The 25,310-nt window shown below is 37.2% G+C and overlaps 1 protein-coding gene across 16 annotated transcripts in view; it reads right to left on the reverse strand.

Annotated features, from left to right (window-relative positions):
• NAALADL2 (N-acetylated alpha-linked acidic dipeptidase like 2) overlaps positions 1-25,310 on the reverse strand; it is a 432,075-nt gene that overhangs the window by 52,701 nt on the left and 354,064 nt on the right. For all 16 annotated transcript variants that reach the window (XM_069025088.1, XM_069025089.1, XM_069025076.1 and 13 more), the window contains 2 exons: positions 17,049-17,195; positions 3,331-3,426 (listed from right to left, as the gene is read on the reverse strand). In XM_069025088.1, coding sequence (XP_068881189.1) covers positions 3,331-3,426; positions 17,049-17,195 — 243 coding nt within the window. The remainder of the gene's footprint in view (positions 1-3,330; positions 3,427-17,048; positions 17,196-25,310) is intronic.

Genomic DNA, 25,310 nt, shown 5'->3' on the forward strand with positions numbered 1-25,310 from the left:
GGAGATATATCCCTTCCATGCTGCAAAGGAACAGAACAGTATGATCCTGTTAGAGAATGCCTCAAGTCAACATTCTTGTGCTGCACCTTATGTGTAGTCAAAATGTGAATTTCATTTACCAACAGTCCACGAGCCTCTTTATTCCATTTGCACACTTTTCATTCTATTTGCTTTAGGAGGAGAATCTGCCTGTCATCTTCTTGGAAGTGTCTATATTTTTAAAAAATGGAAATATCACAGTATGTTACATAAAACCCCCTTATTTCCTCTAGAAATGGAAACACTCCTCCCTCTTGCTGTTATGCTTAATGCTTAGAAGTTAATTGCATTAGAGTAGTTCTGCTTTATGCAATTCCATACTTGGAGTGTAGAATAATCAGGTTCACTAATGATTTTCTCAAGAGTTATCTGTCAGCACCCATAACTCATCCTAAAACTGGTTATGTCACTTCTGGTGTGGCTTTCATGACTTTGGTGCCTGCCAGAGTAACAATCAACATGAGATTATTCCATGGCTGATCCTGGGGAAGTGGCTCCAGTGGCATCCCCTGTTAGGGGTCTGCCACTCAAGCTTTCAGAACTGCATGATCCCAGTCTTATGAGGATACTCTGGTGAGCACACAGCAGACACAAAATTATTTTCAAACTGGTTAATCACTGAATTAACTGGTTACCATGAAACACTGTGCTGAGCAACACTGATGAAATTTATTAAAAATAGCACATACTTTTCTGAGTGTGCACTCCATAACAAGGAAGGAGTTTTATCTGACTTCTGGTCAAATGGGAAAATCCCTTCTCTGCCACATATTCTCCATTTTAATACTTGATATTATATATAGAGAGAAATTACAAGGTCTGCAAATCTCACATAAGATACCACCAAGGTTTGTACTGCAACACACTGCTGTAATGAATATCTCATTTTTCACCACTAGGAAGCTTATATATTTCCCTTTCTTGGAATGCTTCAGATCAGCCTGGTTCTCACAATAATCCACCCTAAATCCATCTTTTCAGTGCCAAGATCTTAATATGAATTGTTCTGACAAATTAGGTCTTCTAAACACTCAGATTACAGATCTATCTATTTAACAGCTGCATATTTCTCACTCTTTTTTTTTTGCCACATTCAGCAATCTCCTCCATTTCAAAGTGTTCATGAACTTAAGGCAACCACTGATTCCAGAGAGCACAAGGCACAATTAGCTGATTATTCATTTTTACACGAAACCTATTGTAAAAAACTATGCTGAAATTTTTACATCCTTACTTAGTATTAAGCCATACACATGGAAAATACCTAAAAATCCCTAAAATCCTATTTCCCTAATGGAGATGAAGGGCTTCAAATCAATACAAGCTTTTCCACCCGCCTGAGTGGCCACACAAGCAAAGCAGACTCTGAGTGATATGCTGTTGAAAAATAAGAATAAAAAGTTATAGTTTCTAATATTTTTCATAAACCATTTCTGATGGAAGAAAAAGCCAATTAAAATTATCAAATGTTGAACTTACTATATTTGAATATTTAATTTCTCTTAGCATAAAAAACCAGTTTTTTGTGAAAAGTCTTGAATTTAAAAGCTAAAATTTCTGAAGCAGGTATGACACCTGCTTTAATTGCAATTGCAAAGGGGTGTATAAACAGGTCTTTGCCAGGTAACCACTGAGGAGTATTAACTTCTAGCTGAGGACTGGAAATTCTAACTGCAAGATAATTTGTTGCTAGTTTTTTTTTTAGTTTTGTTGTTGTTGTTGTTGTTTGTTTGTTTTATTCCAAAATGAGTAATTTATTATAAAACTAGAGATTTATAATCTTGTGAAGAAATGACTTGGTCCCATCTACCACAATGAAAATATGGACATTTCAGACTAAGGAACAGCATTAAGGTTGCTTAGTTAACTAATTAAATTATAGCATTTCCCTTAAATGCTGAGGATGTCACATATACTATTCATCTTTATAAAAGCTTCCTGGGCTCCAGTCTGAAAAGAGAAATGGAAATACAGTCATATCCTAGTGCAATCTCCATCAAGTTTTATCAAAGAAAATGGTAACGCTCAATCACCCTATTTTAAATAATATGTAATTATTTAAACAGAATCAAAATACTTCAAGTCAAGTATCAAAGAAATATTTTTCTGCGTTGGTCAGCATTATAGATACTAAATTTCAGGTTATCCATATTACACATGGTTCATCACACACTACTTAGTAAATCACAAAGTAACTATGCAGTAAATAATCATGTAACTATTTCCTGCAGACTCTGGAAAGATATTTGAGGAATCTTTTCAGCCACTTTGCCATCAAGGATGGTTTAAAAACATCACTTCCACTAAAAGGGCTTCAGAGAAGACTCTTGTCTGGTGCTTGTTCCTTAACTGTCACATTCTGACAGGCTTTAAAATCATGTCCAGGATTTTGTGCCTTTTTTTTTTTTTAATAGCCAAGCAAACATAATAATTAAAAACAAACAAACAAACATAAAGAAACACCACCACAACCCCAAGATCATTCACTGTCTATTTTGCCAAAGATACTGAGCCACCTACATGTTAAATCTACACATGGCTGATCTTTTGAGAATTTACTTTTGTTGTTACCAGAAGATGATTCAACAGCAGCTGCTTTTGCAAAAGCAGCAGCTTTGAATAAAGAAAGAAATCTGTGAGACCTACATCACTGGTTTGTAAGAAATTGCTAGAAGTGTACAAACCCATAAAGCTGGGCTCATTTTTAGTCATGTCCCTGTGCAGAAACATTGCTGAGTTGACAGAAGCAGCAGCACTTTGGAGCAAGGAGTAATTTTGATTGTGTTAATAACTAACATGGAGGGAGTATCCTACTGGAGCACGAGAGGGGAGTTAGAACACATTGACTTCGGGAGCATCCCCTCTGTAGGGAACTCCCCAGAACCACGGGATGGGCTCCCCTTCCTGCCATGGGAACACACAGCCCCGGCTTGTAACACCAAGAACCTGCGTGTGAAGGTGCCCCCAGAGAGTCCTCTCCACTGGAAAATGCACAGCAGCAAACTGCTACTTCCTGCCATCAGCTGGGGCTCAGTGCCCTGGTCTCATGCCAGGAAGTTTAACGTGAAACATGCAAAATACAACTGAAGCATCTGCACGTGAAACTGCTTTGATCACACAAGTTGACCAGTGCAACAGTAAAGGATATTCCCAACGTGGATCTCAGTGAAAAGAACTCCACAGTTTCTAATGACTTTCAAAGGACTGACAGGAAATTAAATAGGTTATATTTCAAAATTATTAGCAAATTCAGGGGAAAGTGTGTATAAATGAGATCTCCATTTCTCTTACCTTTGCAATGGTCTCGTGCAGGCTGAAGGTGGGATCCAGCTCTTCAGTTTTTGTTGCATGTACAGGAAAAAGAGCTTCGGAGAGAAAGCTGGAATTCTGTGAGAAAGAAGGAGCTTTTTAGGATTCCACATTGATTTCCTCATTCAACTGGTTATTGGATTTTGTTGATAGATTGAAAAACTCTTCAAATCTTTTTTAAATTTTGAAGATTATGAAACTTATTTCACCGATCCACTGATTAACTGATTCTGAGTCCCCAAAAAAGCCAAAAACCCCCTAAGTTTTATGACTTTATTCCTGGAATGGCAGTTGTCTTTGTAATTATGCTTCCCAAAGCAGCTAAAAATTTTGCCTCCAGGGAGAAAAAATAAAAATCCACACAGCTTTTATTCCGAGCTAAGCAATCATTTTATTAACTATATTATGATTTAAGTCTTCAGAAGAAACATAACTACAATAATCAAATAATACTCTTTTATCTTCTGCAACCATCCTAGTTCTCTATCCAGTAATACCACCTATATAATAAGGGATTTTTGTCAATTCCCTAAAATTATATACTTTAGGTTGACCACTCTTTTAATACCAGACAATCTTTATATATTGTTTGTAGATGATGGTCATCTCTCCTTGTACTGCAAGGAATCAAGACATTATTTGCATATTTACTGTCTCAAGGAAACCAATGCCAAGGAGTGGACTGGAAAAAAAAGGCAAAACAATACAAAACAAACCTCCAAGCCTCAAAGGTGCCCAGATGCCTAAAACAGGAATTACATTACACTGCTGGCAAGTTTGCTTGTTAGATTTTTCTATTAATTGATGCCTTCATGATCAATATTCTATCAGTATTTCCATTCATTTCTAGGAGATTATTTCTGGTAGCAAACTCCCACCACTTTCTTTAAAAAAATAAATATATAATTAGCACTGCATCACACAAATTTTTTGTGTTCAGTGATGCATCTGTGTGTTGCATAACTTGTCACAGAAGCATCACAAAAATAAATGAAGTCATTTTTTCTTTCAGAATTTTTTTTTTTTAGATCTCAGGGAGAAGATGCACAAAGTCATTTATTACAAAGATGAAATACATACTTCAGTATTAACTCATACCCATTCATCTTTGTTTCAAGCTGCACACCAGTTTACAGAGCTGTGTCATTTGACTGGGGGGCTGCTGAGGAACACCCTCATTCTGCTGCGGTGGTGCTAATGCTGTTCATCATCAGTCACATAATTGCAATCAATAACTTAGAGAGAGTTACATTATTTATATTCACTCTTGAGTATCTTACTGAGATACAGTGGAGGGAGTGACTACCAAACGAGATTTGCTACAGAAATCAGAGTGTTGCTCTATCTAGACAAATACCCTTTCTTTGGAATCTAAAGCTTGGTGGATCAGCTGCCTGGAAAGCAGGGAGACACTGCTCACTGGGTTTTCCTCCCACTCCACTCTAGACTCCAGCTTGCCAGGTAAACCAGCAGCCTCTGCTGCCTGAGCCTCTGCCTTTGGAAGAACTCAACACAAATAGGCAACGATCAGCAAATAAATCAAAACACATTTGGACATAACAAGTCATTTTGCTCAAGGAGGAATCAAGACCCTCCTTGCTAAAAGGATTGCTTGAAAAGGATTGCTGTTTAGCTTTCTGACATCTGAAATAATCTTGCCCTGCACTTCTAAAAGGAAATGTTTAAAACAGTTGTGGTTGCCTTTTTTTTTTCTTTTTTTTTTTTTCTTTTTTTTATAAAAGGCTCCTCCATAAAGAACTGCTGGGAAGGCCAACTGTTTCTCTTGCTTTTTGTTGTTTTTCAAGCAGTATGCTCACCAGAGAAAGCTGCATGAACTTTCTAACTAACAGAAGTCCATTCTTTATCCCAGGGAGCACACAGCAGAGAGATGAGTCCCAGTGATGTTCCAAGAGCACCTCACAGCATTTAACAGGAAGAGCAACACCTTCCAAGAGCTGGAAACTGAATCACACTTCTCATTTTTTCTTTCACCAAGCTCACAATAACAAGTGAGTCTTGTATTTTGGTTTTTTTGAACAGCAATTTGCTAAGCAAATTTCTAGTAAATGCACACCAAGAAAACAACCTGCTAATCCAAAACCACTAAAACCAATTGTATTATTCCTTTATGCTTTTCAGCCACAGTAGGAGCTACAGCTGCAGTTGCTGTCTTCATCCTCTCCCACATTCACCTCCTAAACACAAATCATCCTCCTCTGCCCCAGCCAGGCATTAGGATCACCCCCACCTTGTACAAAGGGCAGAGTCTTCCATGCATTGTAAATGCTCTGGAGATGGTATCAAATTATGGAAAAATCTTTTCAAGGCCAGACCACTGTGAGACATCCTAAAATTTAGGAGGCCAAACTTCCAGTCATGCTTTGAAAATTTTCTCCTTTGCTTTTCATTGTGTTCTGTTAATTTTCCTTTCAGTTCATAGCTATCCAAATGGATTAAGAACATTTGCTCTTCTGAGATGAAGTTACATTTTCATCATACAAACTTTACAATCCAAAAAGGATCACCCTAATAATCCTTGAATTCCCTCTATGAGCTCATCAGAAGAGAAATGAACAAGCACAACATGTATTTGGAAGTGAGTTTCCAAACCCTCCCTTTGTTTCGTCTTCCTTTTGGAATGACCAGTTAACCTGGTCTTTTCAATACTCATTTAATGAAGCATTCTGTGTGATTAGAATGACATTGATGTTCCACTTTTCAAATAATGGGTCACTTCTGATTAAACTTCGACTGAACATTCAACTTTCAATCTTAAAACAAATTGTCTCCTTTTCTTTTTAATTTGAACCCAATTTCTTGCTGCCCTTGGGTCTTGTGACAGTAATTAATTGATTTATGAATCAATTAAATGGAGATCGAAAATGCAGGTGAAAATCTCTCAAAACCCCAAATCTGGCTTACTCTTGCTTATTTATGATGGACACTTGCACTAAAATTCACTTCTGATTTACTACACTCATTTTTCTAACTTAACTTATCCTTCCCCAACTAATTAAGTGAACAAAATGTTTCACCTTCTAAAGGTACTAAATTTGCCATCCCTTGTGTACTCTCTTATAACATGCCTTCAATTTATATGCCAACTTTCAACCACTGCATTTTAAATCACGAATAAAATCCCACAGCACTTCTGGTGATTTAATGTAAAACAGAATAAAGACCAAGACATGCTTTAGAGATTTATTTTGCTGTCATTAAATAAAAAAATAGTTTAAAAAATATCAAATTTTACCACACATTGTCTTAGAACTGCAATTATTTCTGTGAATACCTGTTAATTTTTTTTACTAAGCCAGGACAATGTTGAATCCTCAGGATTATTTTTCTGGACTATTACTTGAGAAACAGTAAAATTACCAGTTAGAGAAATTGTCAAATTATGTACTCAAATTATGTAAGTAATAATTCCTTAATATGCTCTCATTCCACACCGGAATAGATTTTTCTTGCCTGATGAATGTTCCCCTGCTTTTACAAGAAGATATCCTTCTGTTCTTAACAGAATTAATCTTTTCAGCCACTTTGCCATCAAGGATGGTTTAAAAACATCTGGTTTCAACCTGGTTAATAACACACAAGTATCTCCATATTTTTGGGTTTTGGGGTTTTTTGTGCTGTTGAGGGGGGTGTGGCTTTTTTGTTGTTTGTTTGTTTTGAAAGTAACAGTCAATGGAGGTTTCTCCACTCAGCAATAATGCTCCATCTGCAAAAACAATCTTTAGATTGAAGTTCTTCATCCAGTTTGACTTCACCCTTGTTAACATTTGTCTGAATTGTCCATCCTCAGCCCAGCATTGCCCTTCAGCACTTCACCATTTTCATGGCACCAATTTTATACTGCACAGAAATAAGACAAAAAGAAGGCACCAAGAAAGGTACAAACAGAGAGGAAGCAGTGAGAGCAGAAATCCTTCTGAAATTTGTACAGGTAGGCAAGAGGTATAAATGTGCTAATCTCACACTGCTAAAGGCTGCAAGGCAAACACACAAAAGAAGGATGGAAGCCAAGAGAAAAATGTTTATTTTCTTCACACAGACAGTGAAAAGAAAGAGTTGTTTCACCTCACCTAAGCTAAAAAGCCATCTCTTCCCCATTTTCCATTTTTTTTTTAAACCTCCTGGCAGGGTGATTGACCCAGAGGTTTGACTGTAAGAAGGATCAAAAAGAGAGTAATGGAAAAGGTATCTCATAGACTAAAATATGGCTTATCATCAGCTATCTGGATTACTTTTACTTTGGGAGGGTCCTGCAGACTAAAGCAGATTTACTGAAAAAGTGGTTTATGTAGAATAGAACAGACTGAAGCCAAAGTATGGTTCTCTAAAGTGTGGGTTAAATTGAATTGATGAAATAATACCAGGAATTAAAGTGTTGCATATAGGATTTCTCACCAATAAAGGCCCATAGGGTTGTAAATAATATTGCAGAAGAGTGTTCCTGCCTCTCCATCTCACTAGCAAGCTGACTTTACCCTTTCTAGAAAATGCTCCAGATATCTAATTAAACATCACCTCCCAAATCCACAGAGGATTATAAAGTGACGTGAAAGATTGTTTCACTGATGCAAAAGACATAAAATAGATTTTTTTTAATAAAGCAAAGCTTTGCAATTGCCACAGCCTAACACATGTCTACAAAGTGAGAATGCCCCTACTCTGGAAAATGGGCTTGTCAGAAGGAGTTTCTGGCAAGAGCCTTTTCTTTGGTATTTTTACCATTTCAGTTTACTGAAGAACTTTTAGAAAAGAAACAAAAGCACATCTATTTTCTGTTTGAATATTCTGGTAAAGATGTGCAGCAACCTTGCAAAGCCACTCAATGCTGGACAAAATGAGCAAGGCCTGACAAACAAGACTGCACAGAATACAGGAGAGGCAGAATTGGATTCACTGCTGCACAAGTTGTTTTATTATTCAACTCAATTGCAGCCAGAAAAACCCCAGCCAACAGTCATAAGGAAAAGAATATAAGCACATTTCTCTCATCTCTTTTAATTTAATGTTTTCTTCCTTATGTTAGTGAGTGAATTGAAATAATCACTGTAAAGCTATAAATTCACAGACTGCAGCACAAAGAAAGCAACTTTTAAGATGTCAGGATACTTGTCTGGCTTTATTCCTCTGCAGTTTTCCCCTGGTGCTTTTTATACTGAAAGCATAATCAGCAGTTTAGGCAGGAGGAAGGGGCCCCAGTCAGAACCTGACAGAGGATCTTCCCTAAGTTTCAGAATGTTAGAAACAGGAGGCTCAGCTTAGATTCACTACATCTAAGAGAAAACAGCTTTTCTTGGATGTGTTGTATGAAGGATATGAGAACATTTTGTAACATTTTATCATCAACTGTGAACATTCAAATCACACGGAAACATGAGGTTCCAGGAAGATCATCCTAACAATGTCCTTCTGGAAGTCACAAATCCCAGTGACAAGGTCTTTCACAATCACAAATATTATCAATCACAGTGCTTTTATCTCCTGATTCAATGCTTCCTATTTCCAGATGTTATTTTCAGTGCTCAAATAGATACTTATTACACTGAAAGAAAAGATCTGATGTTAGACACTGGACAGATGCTGTGGAGGTGGGAGGCTCACCACCTTGCAGTAGGAATGAAAATTGTCTTTTGCTAAGAATAATAATCTCTTCAAGACAATATTTATTTATCAAAGCCTTATTAACCAGTTTTTTAATGGACAGAATAAGATATATCAAATATTGCAAATTTTATCAGAGAGAATGCATCGTTGACTCAAACCACAGCTCTTTGATTGTCCAGTCATGTTGACTTTTTCCCCCAAGTATTAAAAGACAAAACTGAGTGTCACACTACTAATACCTACTGACACAAAAAAAGTTTTGATACTTATTCCAGATATTCTACCAGAAGATTTTCAGTTGGTCAGTTGAATTTAGCCACTCAGAAGTACAGTGGTAAAACATTACCATGAATGCAACAGGCTATTAAATTCTCCAGGGAGAAGAGATAATTCAGTGACATCTGTCTTGACATAATACATATTTTCAGTAACTAGATGCTTCAAACAGAAGCAATTAATTGGTGTCTAAACAAATTTTTTCACATTTTCCAATATCCCATTGATCCTGTTAATTCCCAGGCTTTCTTCCCTTGACTTCCAACAATCCTCAGTCAATTCCAAGACACTGAGGAGCCTCTGAGAGAATCTGCCAGGACAGAGCTTACAGAAACATGTACTCATGCAGTGTGAATGAATGCTAAAGAAGCTGTGTGATTTTGATACTATAAGGCAAGTTTACATAAAGAAATTTCTCCTTCTGGATGCACTGTGTGATGTTTGGTACATCAAAGCACTAGGATTTGTGAGGCCAGACAGATTTTTTTGGAGCAGAGTAATGTATCCAAACTGATGAGGACGTCATCAGTTTCACTAGCATTAGTGCAATAACAAAGATGCTCTTCCATGAAATTAAGTAGCTAAATATTCATATTATTCAATAAAACAACTCAAGCAATCAATTGAACATCAAATGCATTTTGTCTTGTAAAACACCGAGTCATTAACCTTAACAATTTCACCATGCTCTCACTACCAAATTCAACTCAATTAGCGTCCAAATGAACAGATGGACTAATGAATTAATGAATTATTGGTGAGTACTACACTAACCCCTGACTGAACTGAGAAATTAAAAAACACTAATTTATGCTAGAGACAGAGAAAACACATTGGTCAGGAAAAAATCAGTATGAATAAAGAAAAGCACAGCTATTATAAAGACAGCATAGACCCTAAGTCAGAAAGGCAGCTGTGGTTTGGACTTCACAGGTAGTCCCAAGGCAACCTGCTGGGGACTCCTGGAACTATTCCTTCTTACACACTGGCAGTTCACTGCTTTTCCACAAACACAAATGAAAGCTCTCTTCACCCTGACACAACTGACTCCCACTGCTACACCTTGTTTCCCATGAAGTTCTACTACACAGTTAATAAACTCTCTCAGCAGCAAGTGCAACAGCATCAAACTCTCCAGAGGCAGTTCAGAAAAGGGAATTCTGGATTCCCAAGCAACTGTCCTGAGGCTGATACACATTTGCTCCTTTGCTAAGACTTTCTGGTATACTAAGCACAATGGTACTTTGATTATTTCATACAGGCATGAAACATCTCCAGTAACTCCCCATGGGCAACTACCAGCTGTGTTATTTCCTTAAAAAATTTAACATGTACCAGGGAGAAAAGAGAAGTAAAACAGGGAATGAGGGGAGCCATGCAGAGCTGTATTTTCAGAGGGAAAAGCTATCAAATCGCAGATCATCATAGCAACACACTGCTATTATGCAAATTCCCTACTAGTGTAGATGCAAAAGGAGAAACATGGCTTCTGTTTGGGGTAAGAATCTCCCTGGAATTACAGACTCAGACAACCAGTGCTAAATCTCTTCCAAGGACATTCACACGAATGCCACAGGCCCTGAAGTTCTCTGCTGAGCAGCTATGGCTGAATTAAGGACATCATCTCTTTGCATACAGTATACCCTGATCCCTCTAAGAAAATGATGCTGTGATGCTTCTAATGGAATTTCCTGATAAGCATACTTGGCTCTGATAAATTAGTTGGTACTGGGTGAAACTTAATCAAGGAGGACATTAATAACATAAAATAAACAGCAGAACATTTACCAGAAGGGCCTGGTCAGCTGTAGATAATCCAAGCAGTCAGTGAGAAATCTCAGGACTATGTACATGGCTGTACTAACTCTTTCCTGGCTGGAAAGGACACACCAGAAGTAAAGGAAAAAATGATCTGGATATGGAGTAACAATGAGATTAATGCTGTGATGCAAGAAAGTGAGATAACTGCACTAAGAATATGGAGATCCAGAACTTCAGAACGTGAAAGTGGATTGACTTGAAGCACTGGAACTGTTTGACCAGTGATTACACTACTGATACAAACCCAGCAGCTCTCAATAAAGAATACTGCAGGTCAGACTACTCAGATTTGCTTTCTCTGTGCACACACAGGTACGAGGTTGTACCTGTGGAGTTGAAACTATTCCACAGACTTCGCTTCCTTCCCCAAAGCCACGTTGATTATATATACAGATGCATTTAAAAATAAAATGTGTTTGGGGTTCAAATACAATTTCCCATTCACTTTAGAACAGATACAGGGCAGATGCACTGAAACACACTCCAAGCTGCCTAAGACCCCCTCTATACCAACATAAGCACATCAAAGAGACAAAAGCAGCTTGCTACACGAGAGTTATTTTTTTGTAAACTAGACCCTAAGTCCTCTCCATCAAGGACAGTTCCTCTGTTTCTTTTCTCGCAACAAAGAAATCTTGGAAAGCTTCTGATTTCTTTTGAGAGAAGTGCATGATGTGTCAGTCTAAGAATGTAAATATTGAAATCAAGAAACTGCAGTAAGTTTGCCAATAGAGTGATAAAAACGAATAAAAGAGGTCAGGATGGGGTGGGAAGGAGGATGTAGAGGCTGATGGTAAGAACAACTGAGAAGCCACATTCACTGAAGAGTTAAGATTTAGTGCCCTCTCTTTTACACCAGTGTGGGCGAAAATCACTTTTAAGGGCCCTAATGAAAGTTGAAAGTTACCTTCAGAAAGTTATGCATATTTCAACAGAAATAAAAATCATTATGCATTCTCTCTAAAGAGGATACAATCTCAAACTGTCAAAATTCTAAACTCTTCTACATATATTACATACAAATGCCTTCTATAAAGAAACCTCTTTTCATTTTTCTTCTAAATTAGCTTAGTGGTCCATGGTATTACACTACCTTGGTCTAGCCTGTGAATAATGTGACAGGTAATTTTTATACTTCTTGCCTGAACTTAAGTTTGAGCGAAGATACGGAAAACAACTTTTATGATCTAGGTGTAAAAGTAAATGTTCTGTGAGTCCTGCATACCCAAACGTGGACACCTGCTACGAAATGTTTCAGGATGATTATGTGTCCATCAATAAATCACCAAAAAAAAGTTGGTTTTGCTTTTTAATAATGTGCATGTGCAGCAATTTTTTTTTCCCAAGCAAAATGATAATGCTAATGTTGATGTAACCTATCTCATTATCACAGAGGGGATTTAAGATTCTGTCTTATCAGACAGGAATCATTCTATAATAGGATGCACTGAGAAGGATGAATAATATGCAGATAACATGGGAAATCACCCAACTACAATTTAAAAAAAACGGATTCCTCATGAAACTGTTCACAGTAATGACACAGAAATGGATGGCAACAGTCAATTGATTTCCATTTTGAAAAAACTCAAAATACACCTGTACCAGCTGAAGTTTGCAAGTGATGGAGCTCAAAATGCTGAACAGCTCGATGATGTTTGAGTTACAATGCGGAAGAAACAATAAAATCTCTGACTGAAACCATGGAAAAACCCAATTTATATTTTCTCTACCCAAACATTAGGCAGCCACAGCAAGGCTCTTTTTCTCAGACTCTGTGGTTACTTGTGCTCCAGGACTTCAGCAGCTACACTATAAACTGTGCTATGAAAGATGTAATCAAAATAAATTGACTTGTAACTAGGGGGTTGGTGTTTTTCCCTTCAGGGAAGAAGCCCAGTACTACACAGATCTTTTAAAAGCTATTTTTCTCTGTCCTCTTTCATGAAAGAAAAAAGGCCATCTGAATGGTGAATCCAGCAGAGCAAACTACACTTTAAGGTGCTCCATCAAGAAGAAAATTATACACAGAAAATTAAACTGAATTAAACATAAAAAATTACAGAGATGATGCTCACACAAAAAGAAAAAACAAGGCAAAGCTTAAAGAAAAAGAGGAGAGAAGCAAGAGAAAGAGATGGAGAGTAAAAGAGGAGTTATGGATCAACCTCTGCCATACCGAGTCTGTCCAACAGATAAAACTATATAAATCTATAGCTAGAGACAGGAAACAACACAAAAATTACCAGGCCATGCTGGTTTTATACAAAAAACACAGTGTAAAAATAAAAGGAAGGATTTAGGCCAAACACTTCAAGACCTGGATTCATGTTTCTTTTCCATTCATGTCTCCACTGTAAGAAATTTCATAGAGTTAGCAAGCAAGCTTTCACTGTGACTAAAAGCATTTTCTGTTGCTACAGCTACAGATCTGAATAATGAACTTTTTATTGTTGTAAAGGTTAAGTTTCAAAGATCATACACCACCATATCTAATGTTTTCAGAATTATTCTTAATTGACAGTCAGGTAACCAAGAGCTGAGTTTCAGTCAGGTAAATAACATTCTTTTGTTTACAAAGTCAAAACACCACAGGTGAGGAATTTCTATGTAGGACACTAAGCAGAGTTGTGATGAACAGATACTTTAGTCTGTTATATGCATGTATTTTCTATAATTATGGAGGACATGTATGTGTTATACCTGTTACACCATTTTTTGTGTTTGAAAATGCATTGTTCTACAAACAGGACTAATATTTTCAAGAGCACAGAATCAGTCCACACATGGGAAAAAAAAAAAGAGAATTTAACCACCTGCTCCATGTTGTTATTTCTGACATACCAATGCTCCTACAGTCCTGTAATTTGACTGACATCCAGCTTTTATGCAGTGCAGAGAGTTACTGAGGCAAGTCTTTGATTTAACAGCTCTCTTAGCTTATGTTACTCTACCTTGTTGCTGTAAAGATAACTGAGTATGTTTCTAATACTATTCTCTGCTAAGGTAAGGGCTAATAGACTAATCATGGCTTTCAGTAGCAGAGAAGCTCTGATTTGAAATCACCATTTAGGTCTCTCTCTGGAGACTCTATACAGTGACCTGGATGCACACTAATCATTATCTCGAGTAGCATAACTCCTCCTGAAAGCAAAACAATCAGCAGTTATTAGGAAAATCTGATCAGCTTGTCTCCTAACACATTACAAATCAGAATGTGACCCTTGTATGATGGCAAAGCCAGTGCACCAGAGGTAAAGAGGAGAGCAAGGCTTTCTTCAGCAACTGCAAGAGAAACCTTAGAAATTGGACCAGTATTATGTTTTTTTCCACTAGAGAAATTCTTCCAAGTTTACTTACTTTAAGACTAAAATGCTGCATATTTTCTGCCAGTGAATAAATGAGCTGCATTTCACCCAGTGCATTTTTACAGCAGTGGCTGAATTCTCAGAATGCATTTTACTGGCTCACAGACCTGACCACGGGCATTTGCCAGGCAGATTTAACCTCCCCGAGGCTGTGGTTCACTGTATTATGTAATTCCAACCCAGACAGTTTTACTTACTCTTCTGGCCTGAATGTTTCCTCTTACAACTTTTATTTCCTTGTATTTACTCCTCAGGTTCCTGTCAATGAAAAGCTTTTATGACCTTCTCTCTGTGGACTGGCATTGCACCGACTGTGTAAGAAATGCATTTCTAAAGCTGACCTGGAGCTGAGGCTCTGTAGGCAGAATACAAGCACAGGTCTTGGGCTTTTTAACTCTAAACCAGGGGTTTTCTCAGCTGTGGAATAGCATCAGTTTTACCTGACACTGCATGCAGGCTGACAGGTGGATAAAATAAACAACTAATGTATATTCCAAAGGAAGAGTGATTCCTGAGTAGGTCACAGCAGTGAAACAGAGAGAAGAGGAAACCGACTTGGCAAAATGATAGCCTACAAATCATGTCAGAACAGTCCATTTCTGAAACCTGTTTTCCCAAATCTTGTTTTGCAATGAAGCTGACAAAGCTGAGGCATGGTTTAAAAAGCTGGATCGAAGCAAACAAGGAAAAATGTCTCCCTGCAAACCAGCAGATTTTTATCAGCCCCTAACCTGCCTAACAGAAATTCCTACAGTGTTTATTAATATGGCTGCAAACACACAGTAATTTGTCTGCCTTATAATATCTGTCAGTAAACAGAATCTATAATAAACAATGGCAGTAAACAGCAAAGGATAAACAGATTGCTTGTCTGATAGAACATAGGAGAGACAACGAGCCTGTCTTCTGAAGGACTGTTAACAACCCATACAATAAATAACAAAGATACAGCAAATAATCCAAATTCAATCATTCTGTGTAACTTCACTTTTAGGGAAAAATTCCATCCTCTTGCCAAGAGAAATTTACACATTTTGCCAAGCAGATTTATTTCTCACATAAAACAGATCTCAGGGGGCCAAGGTCTCCTACAGTCTGAGAAGCGCAGTATGTCTACTTAAAGACTGCAGATTACACTTACCAAGTTTATTTCTAGGAAATGATTTTTCAAGAAGGACAAAAGCTGAATTTTTAACAAAGAACCAAATTTACAGTGTCATGTTTAAGCAAATATGGAAATATTTTCTTTTATGATTTTAATTACATCGATGAGTCATTCTGAGAGACAAAAATGCACATTTACAAGGTTAACTGAACATGAAGAATAACTTTGGATTGAAGCAGACAGTAGCCAAGGGAACCTTCAGTGTTCATATTGTAAATATTGCTGGAAATACTTACTATTTTGATATACTGAACTTTGCAGATCCTCTCTCATGCTCTATAGATTGTATATACACAGATATTGAATGAAAACTATGTGGAATAGCTGCTAAGTGACAACAGAAATTCCTCTGGACCACAAGCCTGTCAGAACCATTGCACTCACACATCTTCTGCCTTCAGATTTTCCTTACAGCATTCTGACTTGTGTTTAATCTGAAATAGAAAACTTTGCCTAATAGGTGCCTTGATGTTTAGAAACAGAAGTCTCCTTATTTATATAAATTCTTGACTTAATCTATTTTAATCTACACAACAAGGCGACAGCAATGCTTGGTATTTGGCACATCTCTGCTTTGTTTTGCATATGTGAAAGAGAAGCATATTAGCATGCAGTGTCAGGAAACATTCCAGCTCAACCCAGCCTCAGCTTTGTTCCTCAACTTGGAAAGAAGTGTACACAGGAGATGAGCAGAGTGAAGAGAATAAAGAAGATAATTGAGGAGAATATGAAGTCAGTGCATCATTTCATTTACATGAAAACACGCAGCTCCTCTCATGCCTGTTGTATCTTGAAATAACTAATAATGCCAGGCTTCCTGATCCTCAGATGACCAACTGGGGGTAAGTTTGAGTTGTCCAGCTGCAAATAACCTAGAGCAGTGAAGGTGGAGGAAGGACAAACTCTCCTAACAATTTATTTGTGTCCAATTCCAACCTGAACTCCAAACAGCATAAAATGCTTCTTCCTTCCACTTACCTTGCAGAGGCTGCTGGACTGAAAAAGAACGTGGTGTCTGGAACACACCAATCAAGCATACAGATCTTTACCACCAATGTTATACTAGAGAATCACATTTTTCTCGTGGTATGCAAATGGATATAGAATTCATTTTGAAGATTGTCACATCCTACTGTGCAGTAAAAAAATGCACATCAATACCTGTTTCCTCTATGTTGAAAACAGTCTGAAAAGTTGGGTTAGACAACATGCAGTCTATGAAACTATCAGCAATATTAACACTTTTAACATAACATCCTCCAATTTATATATGTTTCTTTGAATACCATATCCCTACAAAACCAGTCACTTTGAAGCTCTCTGGTAATCCTCTGAAGACCTAAAAAATGTACTTAGAGGAGATAAATTTCCACTACAACAGGATACAGCCTGAGAAAACATAATTCTATCTTTCTGCTATTTTCAGTTTTTCCACTTCTAGTCATAGCTACCTCTGATGCTTTGGTGTCCTCATAGGAAAACTGTGTGGCAGGTACTCCGAGATGGTTGATGAAATAATCCGAATCTCCCTGTATCTGCACAGAACTCACATTGGATCCTGGACATCTAGTCTTTTCCACACAGTTGAAGCTCTGGCTCTGAAAAAACAAACACAAATCGAACTTTTACTTAATTATTTGCAGTCAGACTCTTAAAGACTTATAGCAATATCTCATTTAAACAGCATTCTTTGGGTTGAAGCATCTTGAACATAGCAGAGAATGAAGTTTTGCTGCAACATGACTGAGTCTTTCAGAGGACAAAAAAAGTCATATTTAATTGAGATGGCAGGAGAGGCAAGAAAAGAATCAAGGCACATGGAATGTCCCATGCAGGCCAGGAGATTAGAAGGCATCATGGTACCATTTGGAAGATTTTGAGATCTTTAATGGCTACTAAGCAATCAATTTTTTATTCAGTTAATAGCATGCTCTGCCACAACAAAAAGCTGCATGAGATTATCATATTCAATCTATGATTTGTCTGTGAAATGCTGGCAATTTAAAGAATTCCCCACAACTGCAAAGTAGGGCTTAAGAGAAAAACAGAATGCAAAGGCTACAGATACACAATACAAATTTTCTGTGTGAGTTGCCAAAAACAATTCTAGTCAGTGAAATCTTTGTATTTCATTCACGTAAGTATTTAATGGTGAAATCTTAGCAACAGAACTGTAATAAATACAGAAACTGGAAATCAAGCCCAGACTGAGTGCTACATACTTGTGTAGCTTTTAAATCTATCAGGTAATTAAACACTTAATAAACAGTAGGCATAAAGGCTTTCAACATCTATTATAGCAAATAAGATACTTAGGTTTCTTTTCAGGAATATTAGGAAGTTGAAGTACTGGAGACTATTTGCATTCAGCTAACAGTTTACATAGTATCACTTCCTCACCTCTACTTACAAAATTACAGGCTTTCTAAAAGAATAGCTTAAGATTGGTTCTACTTTAACACAAAAATACAGCAAATTCTGTATATTAAAGTCTCCGAGGTTTTCAGGAAAATGTTAGACAGAGACAAATCTTGGTATCTTCCCAATTCAAAATTAGCATAATTATTGCTTAACAGTTTAATTTCAGTGCTATGAAGAATGCAATTGCATATTACACAGTTTAAATAAAGGCTGCAGAGTCTTGCAGAAAATTATTTTAAAATACCTTCACGAAATAGCTTCCATTTCATAAGTAATTTTGAAAGGTGGTTGTATTACTCCTTTTTTAATCTGTAAAGCATTTCTGCTCCTGCCATTCTTACATACATTCACAGTTGTTTAAGGTCTGTCCAAAAAGTTCTAACAGAAATGGCAGAACCACAAACAACAAAGTCATTGGAAAAGGTGCTTTTAATAACCACACTTGTATCTCCTACAGTCTCTCCCACTCAAACCCACTGCATAGCACACATCCACACAAAAAGCCATGTTTGTGATTTTATGCATATATCTGTGTACAAGATCCACTGCTCCTTCCAGGAATTATAAGGCATTTAAGGATCACCCAGTGCTCTACACTGCAGCAGAGATCAGACTCTCCTCATTTCATACTGCCCACCACCACAGCTGGTCAAGTTTCATAAATGATGAGTAGCCTGATCTTCCTTTAATGTTTAAAGGCTCACTGATTGATGTGAAATTGTGAAATACAGCTTTTGACAGTTAATTCTGAATATCCACCAACCCCCACTCCTACCAGCCTACCAGGAGCTGAAGAGATGTCTTCTTACAGCAACAATGAAATCTATTTTTTCTTATGTGTGAAGTTCACATATGAAATGTTTACAGCTTTGGTTAAGAGGACTATAAAATATGGTGTTTTGGGGGTTTTATATCACTATCCTTGATGGTAAAGGATTAATATTTTTATGATAGCAATGTTCAATAGTACAGCATTTTAAGAGTTTAACTGTTTTATTTCACTTTCACAGTTCTGACACACAAGTCTCTGATAATGACAAGTTCAACAATACATATTCAACCCTGCACTAACATGGGAGAATGCTTTACATGCAAGATGCTGTGCTCTTCCAATCTGTTTTTATTGTTATGCAGACTCTACAACACCAGCATTCTTCAACTCCTTGGTAACAACTGCAAAGTTGTTTTGCATTCATTAAACAAATGAAGTGTTTCCCCAGACTAATGGACTTAAAGAATAATAATGTTCTACAATTAATAAAATTTTAAAAAATTAATTTTAAAAAAATCTTTGAAAATGTTTCTGGGATAAACTATTAGCAACACACAGCTAACTCCTTGTTGTAGAGTGGCCAAACTATATTTCTTCAGCTGATTAGCTACAGGAAAAACACAGACTGGCTGCATTTAGAGCACTCAGCTGCTCAGGCTGGGCTCCACTGTGCCAGTCAAGACTTTTCACTGGAAACAAACCAAGCCACTGTGAGCCAGTAATCAAGGAGTGCTTCGTGTCAGTGCAAGGATTCACAGGCTATTCATATTCACATGATTTTATTTCTCCGGAGCTCATTTTGGGTTTTAGCACCATCTTACAGGTTTATGTTACAAATTTGAGGAAATGAAGAGTACCATATGGCCAATTAAATACATTTCATTTGAGTTAATGTTCTAAAATAGATCTGACATATCTAAAGTATAATCAAGTGGTATTTCACTGCAGATCTTATTAGTTGGTTCTGGTTACTAATTTTCTTTACTTGACTCCAGCTTAACTTAAAACATTACCACCTTTTGAAAATGGATTAAAACATCTTAAGAGCTTTCAACAGGGCAAGTAAAGAATGACCAGTTATTCTTACAGTACATCAGTGATCCCAGCTTCAGAACTACAACAAGGAAGCTTATTCTACATGAATAATCAATCTCTATTTCTGAGCTGAATCACCACCTGTGTCAGGGACTGGTGCAATTAATGACCTGAAGTATAAGAGACCACCTATATGAAGTAAGATTGTCTAAAGAAAGAGCTACAGAATTTATTAAATTCACCACAGACCTTGTAAAAATGCAGAAGGCAAGAGATTAGCATCTTTATTACTGTAAACATGTAAATCAACAGCAACAGGTAGTAAAGGCCAGAGAAGCTGCCCAGCAAAGGACTCACAGGTCTGTGTCTCTCATCTGTAAACACCTGCTACACTCCAGCAAACAGATCATTAGAGGGAGAGGGCTTGGTAGTTCTTAAAAATTACTATTAGATGACTGCAAAAGGCTATTGAAAAAAAATCATGGAGTTCCTAGGAATTGCATTAATTCTATGGCAAGCATACTTCTCTGTTTTCTTCCAGCTGACTACAGGTTTGGCTATAAACATCCTGTTCTGCTCTGTCTTTATTGATTGACTATATATATTGCTACTAATGCAAATCAGCTCTTCATAAAATTATTAGGGAGATTTAATATGGCATTTTGCCGTGTAAACCTCAAAGTGCTTTCAAATCAACTAAAGGCTAGCAAGGTACCTAATATTTCTGCCTTACCCAACATCATAGAGCAAAACAACTACATAAAAATTAAATGCACAACATTTCCCCAATTTTGAACCTTACCAAACTGACATGATTCAAGTATGTGCATAAATATAATTCTAAATTATATTCATTCTTTCTCTACATAAGAAAAGAAAATCTAAATGTGCTGGTGATAATTAATATTCTATAGATGGAGAGTTGTTGTGGTTTAAATTGCCTGAATGTTACCCACCACTAATGTGATGTATTTGCCTATTTATACAATGCAATCATTTGATTACCTGATTAAAACTACACCAAGAAATCCTATGAGGTAGAGTGACTAAACCTTGCTGCATTTAATTAATGTTATATTTAGATTAAAATAATTAATTAAAAATGAGTAAAATGTTGGCTCCTTAGTTTCTTAGCAATTTTTCCCTCCTGCTTATACATATTTTCATTTAAACAAGTATAAAGCTTTACTGAAAATATCTAAAATCTGAGCATTATTTAATGATCTTTAAGGGCAACACGAATGCTCTGGTGAAATTCTGTAGCACTGCAAAATCAGTCACAGAAAAGAGAAGTTTAACCCCCAGAAATTGCCCCTAGTTTGGGTTCTTCAGCATTAACACAGTAAAGTGAGAGATGTTCCTTGCACACACACACATGTTCCACTGAGAGGAACCTGTCACCAGGGAAAAACAACTCCCTCAAGAATTCTATTTAAAGTCATCGGGGGACAAAGAATTCGGCATCATCTGAATCCCTCTGATATTCATGACAGGGCAGGTGATTCTCAAACAGATCACTACAACCCCAGGGATCACCATTAGACACTTAATATTCCCCCACTTCCAAAGTACTCTGTGTTTTCTTACACAAAAGCACCACACCTGGAAATTCCAAGAGTAAGCAGGTTTTTAGGCTGTGCAGGAAGGTAGTACTCCATTTTTTACAAGAGAAAACTGCCTCAGAGATAAACCACATGGCTTGAAAATAATTGTTCTTTGAAAAAGCCTGCAGGTATTCTGCATGACAGAGAAGGCCTTTTTCACCCAGAGGAGAAGAAGAAACTGAAAATGATGAAAAACAGAATACTTTCAAAAGGTCAGGTCAAACCAAGATTAGCCAAGAACCAGTTCTGATGTTGTATTCAGATTTCTACTGAACCGAGGAAAAGTCAGTTTACCTAAGCAACACAAGCTGCCAAAAATAAAACTCCAGTTGTACCTTTGAAAATTGTGTGAAGGAATTTTTGCATTTTAATGGAGACTTCCTAAAAAAAAAAAAAAAGGCAAATTACAATACCAGCGGTTATAAAACAAACCATGGATAAATATCTATGCTTGGAGCAAAAAATTTAAATATATCATTATATGTTGCACTACTTTGCAAACTGGAATTATTTTTTATTTAGTTTACAGCTAGAAAACATGAGACAAACTTAATCCTGTAATTCTTGTTCAAGGCTTTGGTTTCTGTTAAGCAGCATTTGCATACTTTTAAATAATTGTCTTATTTTTTAAAAAAATATGACCATCAGTGTAAGATCTTTATAATAAATGGTACTTCATGGGACTAAATTACGTTTTAGATGCAAAATTTACATCAAACTGGTAAGAAATACAAAAGCAAGGTAGTAAAAAATTATATAGTGTAAATTTAATTTTCCATCCTGCACTTTTTCTACATTTAACTTTATCTACTGACAGTCTCTCTCTGATTCCTGATGCTTGCTATATGATTCTGGATTACATTTATCCTTCCTATACCCAAATTGAAGTCCCATGCCTCATTGAGTCAGATGTTGCCAACACCCAGTACAAACTGCTAGGAATTTTAATGGCTTTTTAAGGAAGGTAAAAATCAAGCAGGTATGTTCCCACTTGATAAGAGAATTTCAGAGCAATCAAATATTTTAAGCTAAAATTACACAGCATGAATTATATAAGTGGCAAGACTGCAACTGGAACGCCATCAGCAGCTCCAAGTACCTTAAAAATACAGAGTTATAAGGTTAAAAAAAAAAAATAATTGAGAAACTGTTGCACACACCTTTGGTAGCTGTGTTTCTCCAAAGTGTGCACTTACCCCAGAAAATACTGCATTAGAACTTCTTCCATATCTTTTTCATCAGCAGAGGTAAAGGCAAACTCTCCAACACGGTGGGTAAAGTGACTCAAAAGACTGAATTTCCATGACCACAGGCTCAGCCTCACTATTGAGTGAGTTACATTTATTGATGGTAAATTTCAGAAAACTGCTTAAAATTGTATTCTGTTATGATGGACAACCCAGAAAATACTGTATCAAGAGGGAACCTGTCTCCAGACCCAACTCTGAACACACTGAAAACTTTGGATGCTTTTTTCCTTTAGAGCTTGTATTTTCAAATCTAGTTTTGAATATAAGCAATTTTTGAGCATGGAATGGTTGGATTTGTAATTAAAGGATGCACTCATTCAGTTATTTGATAATGTAAAAAGTAGAACTCTCCTGGACTTAATGGTGCTCAAGGTTTTTCTTGCTGTTAATTCAGTAGCAGGAAAACTGGTCAGTGTTACTTGTCACACATATAACTGAGATACTGTGAAACCTAGGTTTGATAAAATGCAAATTAATTTGGTTTAGTATAAAACTCTAATGATCTGGGACTTGACAAGAACTGCATGACTTGCCAAATGTTTTGTGCTGTGAATTGTTGCTAATATAAATACACTGTAGGTAAGTAGGTAAAATGATTAGGATTTGACAACAAGGCCTCATTTTCAAAAGGCTGATATTTTGTACTCCAAGCTGTGGCTTGTAAAGCATTTTGAGTGCCTGAAGGCATTCTCATTCTGTAATACATAGAGTCAGAAAGACTGCAAACCTATTTTGGTGCAGTCTAACTTTGTGATGATCAGGCTCTGCCATGCTACTCATTTTTGGGATGCATCATTCAAACCCTCCAAGTGGATAATAAATAATTTATGCCAGTGAGATTACAGCCTTGCTTCTCCATACCCCACAGGGAAAAAAAAGAAGAAAGATGTCTCATCACTCTGAAGGGGACAGATACAGTCACTCTATTCTTTGAAGAGTTATATTTCAGGATCTCATGAGTATCCCAAACAGGTCAGTCAGTGGGAGGTTGGATGCCAAATGAATATGCAGCAACATACTCCTCACTGGTTTTCAATACAATAGCACAAAGAGAAAAAAATTCGGAGAGAAAGCTTCCATGACATCCTTCCAACAAAAGTGAATTAAGGCTCACCTGGTAAAGCAAACCATGAAAGTAAATTTATGGGGTTTTTAATGACCAACACTATCCCCTCAGTACACACAGCACATGCCTGCAGGAGCAGTGGCTCTCACTCAGGGAAGCACATGGCTCAAACCACCCCAGAACTCCAGCCTGCTTCTGAAAAACAAAACAAACCCAAACCACACCACACAAAGAGCAAAATCTGCATTTGTATTGCAGCACCTAATGTTAGAAATTAGGCCCACAGTTGGGTGCAATATGGTTACTACAGCTTGTAACTACTCTAATTTACATTTCCCACCTACTATCAGCATTCCATGTCACACTTTCTGAGCTACACAGAACTCAGGATCTGTGGCACTTCTAGCAGGAATGTTTGCTAGCACTACTTCCCAAACACAACACCACTTGCCAACTTGCGAATCAGCTCAGTAAAGACACCCTGATGAGCTTTATCACAATGCTGACCCACAAATGCAGATGCATCAGCTCTGCTGAGGTCAGCCTTCTGCCACCCTTTACCCATGCAGGGGTTTCTTTCATTGTGCTGAGATCTTCAATCTGCTGTTCATGAGCACAACATCAACTCAAGGGTTTCACTACGAAATAACAAGGAAAATCATTTATCCATGTCCTACAAGTGAACATATTACATGCCACATATTCCCTGCTCCTCCACACACATTCCCAATATCCAATACTATATCAGCTCTTTTAAGAACCCTAAAATCCCACTGAATCATCCTGCACACCTCTAACAGTGCACACAGAGGCAGGACAGACCCACAACACCACATTATCCAGGTAAGAGGGGACATGTATGTAAACAACCATGGTACAGCCAGTCCAACAGTCAGGTTTTTAAAGTGGGGGAGAAATTTGTCATCAAAATCTCTGGCTTTATTACTGTAATCAAAGACTGGAGTAAGTTTAATCGTAATAGACGCACATGAAGAAGCTTTTTTTTGGCACAGAACACTGAAAATCAGACATAATTCTCTGGAAGAACTCTCTTGACACATGGGTAAACTATGGCTGATCTTGCCCATGGCACCAGCCTGGAACAAGGCTGAAGAAATTTCCTGCTGACAAAGCTTTACCTTGTCCTAAAACCTGTGGTCTGACACTGAAACTTCTCAATAGCAACGATGCATGAACAAATCACCCCCTTCAAGCCACACACAAAACCTATTTTTTATTCTTTGAAGGAAAGTCACTCCCACCACTCCACACAGACCATGAAGGTCAATAACTACCATCATACTTTCCATATAAAAATCCTCTCCTGGACTTCAGTGGGAATTGAGCAAATGGTATAATAACTATACTTGCACTTAAGACATCAAGTATCTGTAGAAATCGAATTTTTCAGAAAGATAATCACAAAGCAGATTTATTAAAGTGTGTCAGCACCACAAATACAAGTCTCCAGGCTCCACTGCAAGATAAATTAAATGATCCAAAAGATGTCAAATGATTTTATTTTTACAGCAGTGGGGTACTGTAATACTCTTTTCCTGACTGGA

This window comes from Aphelocoma coerulescens, chromosome 9, assembly GCF_041296385.1.
Source record: "Aphelocoma coerulescens isolate FSJ_1873_10779 chromosome 9, UR_Acoe_1.0, whole genome shotgun sequence".
Taxonomy (NCBI): domain Eukaryota; kingdom Metazoa; phylum Chordata; class Aves; order Passeriformes; family Corvidae; genus Aphelocoma; species Aphelocoma coerulescens.